This window comes from Triturus cristatus, chromosome 9 (assembly GCF_964204655.1).
Source record: "Triturus cristatus chromosome 9, aTriCri1.1, whole genome shotgun sequence".
NCBI classification, from domain to species: domain Eukaryota; kingdom Metazoa; phylum Chordata; class Amphibia; order Caudata; family Salamandridae; genus Triturus; species Triturus cristatus.
Window position 1 is genome coordinate 770,265,700 of NC_140592.1, and position 6,000 is coordinate 770,271,699.

The 6,000-nt window shown below is 43.5% G+C and overlaps 1 protein-coding gene across 5 annotated transcripts in view; it reads left to right on the forward strand.

Annotated features, from left to right (window-relative positions):
• Positions 1-5,581, forward strand: part of ARMH4 (armadillo like helical domain containing 4) — a 776,849-nt gene extending 771,268 nt beyond the window's left edge. For 4 of the 5 annotated variants that reach the window (XM_085626134.1, XM_085626132.1, XM_085626136.1 and 1 more), the window contains 2 exons: positions 3,216-3,350; positions 3,554-5,581. In XM_085626134.1, the coding sequence (XP_085482260.1) occupies positions 3,216-3,350; positions 3,554-3,622 (204 nt within the window). In that variant the 3' untranslated portion in view covers positions 3,623-5,581. The remainder of the gene's footprint in view (positions 1-3,215; positions 3,351-3,553) is intronic. The other variant, XM_085626133.1, reaches the window with a different exon arrangement.
• The last annotated feature ends 419 nt before the right edge of the window (positions 5,582-6,000 follow it).

Here is a 6,000-nt window from a genome sequence, read left to right on the forward strand (position 1 = left end):
ATCAGCCCGTCCGCCCCTTTCCCCATAGGCCACTTATCTGAAAGCAATATATGGCAGTCTTAGTCCCAAGGTGAACTCCACTCAGCCTCGTGTTGTTTCCTTCACAGCTGCCACTGATGATTTGCCACCCGACTCGGTCCCCTGATGTGATCTGTGCGATCAGTGTCCTCCATTCCGTTCTCTGTTTTGGCCCCCAAATCTGCGCCAGCCCTCCAGCCAGTCCCATGCTTCCTCCGGTGAGGTGAAGAACCATGTCTTACCCTCCGATTCCACCCTGAGTTTCGCTGGAAACAGCATGGCGTACTTCACCCCACGATCCCGGAGTTCTTTCTTTACTGTCAGAAAACTGCGTCGTTGGGCCTGGACCTTGGTTGTAAAGTCAGGGAAGAATGTAATCACATTATTGTCTATTTTGAGCGGAGGATTAGCTCGTGCCGTTTGCAAGATTGTGTCCCGGTCTCTATAATTGAAAACACGGGTGATGAGCGGTCGCGGGGGGGGACCTGGTTTCGGGCGTCCCCCTAGTACTCAGTGAACCCTCTCGATTGAAAAATAGCTCGACAACCTTTTAGGCGGTAAGAGTTTCAGGATCAGGTCTTCAACATAGAGGTCCACTGCTGGCTCCTCCGCACGCTCCGGCACTCCCAGTATGCGTATGTTATTCCTTCGAGCTCTCCCTTTGTACTCATCCAATTGTTTAGCCATCACTGCTTGTTGATCCTGAAGTTCGGTGACTTGCTTCTGAAGGTGGGATGTGTCTTTCTGTAGCGCAGTCGTCGCGTCCCCAAGATCTTTCACTTTATCGTCCATCTTACGAAAGTCTGCTCACAGGAGGGACACCTCTATATTTACTGAGTCTATGCGGGCTTCCAGGGAGGTGCGTACCCCTGCTATGACTTCCGTGATGTCCTGGAGTGTGGGGTCCCGCTGCTGTTGGGGGTTGCTCTGCTTATCAGGAGCCTCGTATGCACTTGCTCTTGTTCTTCCCCTGTTTAGTTCCAGGCGAATTTGGCCAGCTTATTACGGGTACTTGCTTTGGGTCCTTTGCCAGTTGTCATGGTCAGGTCGTGAGACGATGGGTTCGACCTTCCTGCTCAGACCAGCCTCGGTAGTCTCCGCCGCCAGCCCAGTGAGGATAGTTGCCCCACTAGCGGCCTGTAGGGTTTCCCTGAGACCGGTCATCAACGACAACACCACTTTCTGTGTCCTAACCCTGCCTCCAAGCGCTAGGTCCATAAAGGATATAGGTTCACCAGTGCCCAGTCGAATGTATTGCAGCTTATTGTCCAATGGAGCTCTGATAGTGGAGGTGCAGGGTCACTCCCCCTTCGATAGCCAGGCCAGTCTTATGTTCCCTGCTTTTACCCCAGCTGCGTCTTCTCTGCTCCAATGCTGGTGTAAGGATCCCACTCGTCTGCTCAGCCCTGCAGGCCTCCGCGTCAACCCTCCCCAACACTCACAATGGTGGGGGTGTCTCACTGAAGGTCACGGGTGCGCATAGCCCCTAACAGCGCAGAATCTGTCCTGGCGCCTCCAGTGAGGGGGCTGCGCCCGTCTGGATCCTTTTTGCTGTTTCCTGATGGCCCTCTCTCCAGGTATGTCCTGTAGCCCTCGCCAGGCGCCCCCGGACCAGTTCAGCAACAGGTGGGGGGGCATGCGCCCAGCCAGCGTTGGCTGTTTCAGGGGCCTAAGGAGAGATCTGCCTCACTGGGCCTAGCAGAACGCTGCTGCTGGGGCCTCAATTTTAACTATACTGTCATCTCGCTCCCAGCTCCTCCCTTGTTTACTCACCACGACTCGGGCAGCGGCCCCCCGTGCCTCAATCAGGTCTATTTGTCTTCCCGCCTGTAGGAGAGGATCGCCGCGGGTGGCCAGGGAATCCGCATCGGCCACAGGAACGCCGAAGCCTCTGCCGTGATTCACTGCAATGCTGCCATTTTACCACCGCTCTTCCGCGGCCGCCCCATTTAACCCAGTATAATGTGCGTTTCAGACTCCTGTTTCACCGCCCTCGCAGCCGGCCTGCTTCTGGGCTGGCTAACCCCTTTTAATCCAGGTCTATATTCCGGAATGGCTCAGGATATTTTCAGGATAGGTGGTGAGGGACCGGGAGCTATGCTAGTGAGCCGCCATTCTCCTTGGCTGCTAGCCACGCCCCCCCAGGGACCACATTCTTGTGTGGCGGGATCTGGATGACAGGTTCTTGGTCCCGGATGCTAATCCGAACAGTAGCGATAGTGATGGCTTCAAATAGTGGCCTGTTGTTGGGTGGCGTCTCCAAATGCGGGGGATGTATTTGGTTTGCTCTGTTGTGCGTTTGTTACTCCCCCCTTGGGTTATATATAAGAATGACTACTGCACTGTTGGGTACTGTTCCTTTACTTACCTTCTGTACACTGTCCATACTGTTACTATCGATGCACAGTTGATTTGTATAAAAACAAAAAATAAAGGTGTAAAAAAAAAAAACTTTGATACCTACATGGCTATTGTTGTTTACAATAACTAATACCCATGTCCATTTGAGTCTACGGGTTGCTCCCGTGATATTTAGGAGTGCTGAAGACAAGCATGTTTAAAGAACTCTACATCACTATGTAGTAACAGAATCTTTCCGCTCCCAACTACCCTTTCAATCCCTTGTATCTTTGACCTCGTACCGTATTCTGCACTATACTATCATATACATACATAAATGCAACCATATACGTACATGCACACACACATGCTTAAATAAGAGCTGCATTACATTCGATGTTCTAGGGAGGCAGCCTGTAAATGTGATGTTTTTGTACATGGAGATTGTAAACATTTACAATGTGAAATAACCAGTGTCCATTCGTCTTGTCTGCTTTATCTCATATGCCATTTTGTGATATGATCAAAAGCATAAATCATTTGACAAGGATGAACAGGATTACTTTATCCTAGATTTACAACACCTTGTAGAGCAATTAGTTTTTTGTCTATAAAGTCTATTAAACGTTTACTCCTATGGAAGTCTCTTTCGTTTCTACACTCACCTGAATCTTGAGCATTTCTTGTAATTCATGGGTGCAATTTTATGATCACTGATCATGTCAAAGGGATAACAAATTGTCACAAAATGATAGAACGCTTTGCATTTGTAAGAGCCCGCCGCAGTCCTTGGGGCGGGAGAGGAAGCGCAAGCATGCTGTAGTTAGTATTCATGTGCTTGTTCTGTTCTCTTGCAGGCTGGATACATGTCTGGGATGCTGTTACCGGTGGGGATTGGGATAGCTGGAGCCTTTTTCATCCTGGGAGTACTCTACAGCATTAAATTTATGAATCGCCGGAGGAGACTTGGCTTCAAACGACATAAAAGAAAGGTACTTGGATGATGAGAAAATTGAGATTTTATCCTCAGACACTTAACCTGACATTCTGGCTTCTTAATAAGATCTGATCTAATCACTGTAGGTATCTCCTTGTCATGCCTCAGAACCATTATTATAAGATGTGTTTGTACTGCAGATTTCAAGGCTTCTTTGTGATCATCCCTGTAAGACTGTTTCTTCTTTTCTTTCTCAAGCAGAGAGAATTTAACAGCATGCAAGATCGAGTAATGCTCCTAGCCGACAGCTCTGAAGATGAATTTTGAGGCCACACGTTATTGTGATTTCCAATGACACTTTTGCAGAACAAAGAAAAAAAGATGCTGTCTCACTGCTATCCGCCAACTGTGTAGTGATTTTTATGCACTAAAAGAAAAGGCATGCTTTATTTTGGATTGTTTGTTTTTTAATACAGTTGTGAGCGTCTGTTTACATGTACACACTTGTTGAGTCTGTGAAGTGATAGTCAATAGGTGTGTTATGAACTGATTTTATCCGGCTGCTATTTGTAATAATGTCATGCTTCATCGAGAGCATGTATAACTTTGGATGTTATCTTTTATGAGTAGCAACATTCCATGAAAACTGCTCCCCTCTTCTAAACTATATGATAAACATATGTATTTCACACATATAAGCTTTAATACACAGCCATTGAGCCAAGTCCATAATAGGTGTCCTAATTTTGTATTCTGCACTCTATTCCATTTTATAACGATTTACTAAATGTTTACCAGGAAATTTGTGAAAATTTATTATGCCATGTTAAAGTTTCTAAATAGACAGCTTTCCACAAGTTTTGCCAATCTTTTGTCCAATTTTAGTATTGTGTATTATATTTCATAAGTGAACAATTTGCTTAAGGTTCCTACTTTACTCAAAATTAAGTAGACTGTACAATATTTCCCAAGTGAACAGTTTTCTCAAGGACTACCCTCCTTTTGAAAAAAAAGATGTTTCTCATCAGATTTCACAACTTAACTGTCTGGTCAGGGTTTACCCACTTGCCCATTTATTCACATTGCAACTTTTTCAAAAAGGATCTGTGAGTTAAGGACTTACTCCAAACATCAGGAGCCGTCTCCTGGTCATAGGTTCAACTCCTGACAAGGCCAGCTCAAACTTCCTTCATACTGAGTCTGGTAAATTGATTAATATTACGCAGAGTAATGGTAACACCCGTAACACCCCTTATTCAGAGCTCTTAAAACAACTGCCATGCAATATGAAGTACTTTAAAAAAACAAATTACTATTATGTGTGTGAAAATTGATTATATTCATCTGTTTCACAGGTGAGCTACTTAATGAATGTTTACCCATAATTTGCCCGCATTTGAAATGCATGGCGTATTCTAGATCACAAATGTATCAATTGTTTAGTTTTACCCACCTTTTGCCCACAATCAGTATGCTATAATGTATTCCATCGTTAAATAATTTGCTCAGTGCTTACCCACATTTTAAGCAAGTGTACTATGCTGTGTTATATTTCATAATTGAAGCATTTTCACATGGTCTATTTGGATTTTGTTAAAATTTAGTATGCTAACTAACGTACTTTCCAATTATGCAAAGCTTACCCAGATATTTCCAAATAACTGTGGTATTGTCATAATCAAGCTAGCATCTGCTAAAGTTTTCCCCCTCATTACTCTCACATATAGTATGCCGTGTCATAAGTTAGTGTTGAAGATTGCCACCCCTTGGCCCTAATGTAGTGTGATACAGCATATTCCACAAGTGAAGCATTAGCTCAATGTCTACTCACACTGTGTCTTCTTCAGGACTAGCAGCATGCATCGTTTCAATGTTGCTTTGGCTGTTGCAGTATACATTTTGTTCTGAATTGGTATAATGGAAATGTGCTTGCTAACAATTTAAACAATTTCTGACAGTAGTCAAGTAATGAATTTTAAAGGAAAGTATGAGTATGGGAATAAAAAAAACAAGAAAACGAATATAATATGTTAATGGCCTAATTTGTTCAGGAACTCTTCATTGCTCTGAGCAATAGAATTCTTTATAGTAAATGTTTGTGGCTTCCTATGGAAATGCGGAAAAGATAATTAATGCTCCTTTTCTGTCTTTGTTAAGCTATAGTATTGAATTTTCAGTTAAAAACATGAAACAAGTTAATGTGGTTTACTAGTAAATGTTTGTCTCACTAGACCTGTAATACATCTCATACTTATTATTCAGAAAAATAAATGACTGTTTAATCCATATTATTGATATCTATCCAAACACCTCTAATAAACCCACAATTTATGTAATGAGTGTCCAATAGGGCTGCTTGTTGGCAGATGAAGGCGATCGATATAAGAATTTGACTTCAAACATTTCCTCTCAAAATTCAAAACAGTACTTTGTACCAGAGGTGTATGCTTTGCTGAGTGAAAATAAAATGGAACGACATGGCATTGGGTAACAGGCAGACTACCAAATGCATTTGTCAACAAAGCAATGACAGAGCAATAAAACTCACAGACAGCGCACTAGACAAATGTGAAGAGGTGCTTTTAAATTCTGTGGTTGAAGCCTGTGGCTGTTACTCAGCGAAAACTTGAAGTTTAAATCCCCTGACAAATAGGCATGCAACAAAACCAAACACTGTTCACATTCTTTTGCTTCTTGAAACAACA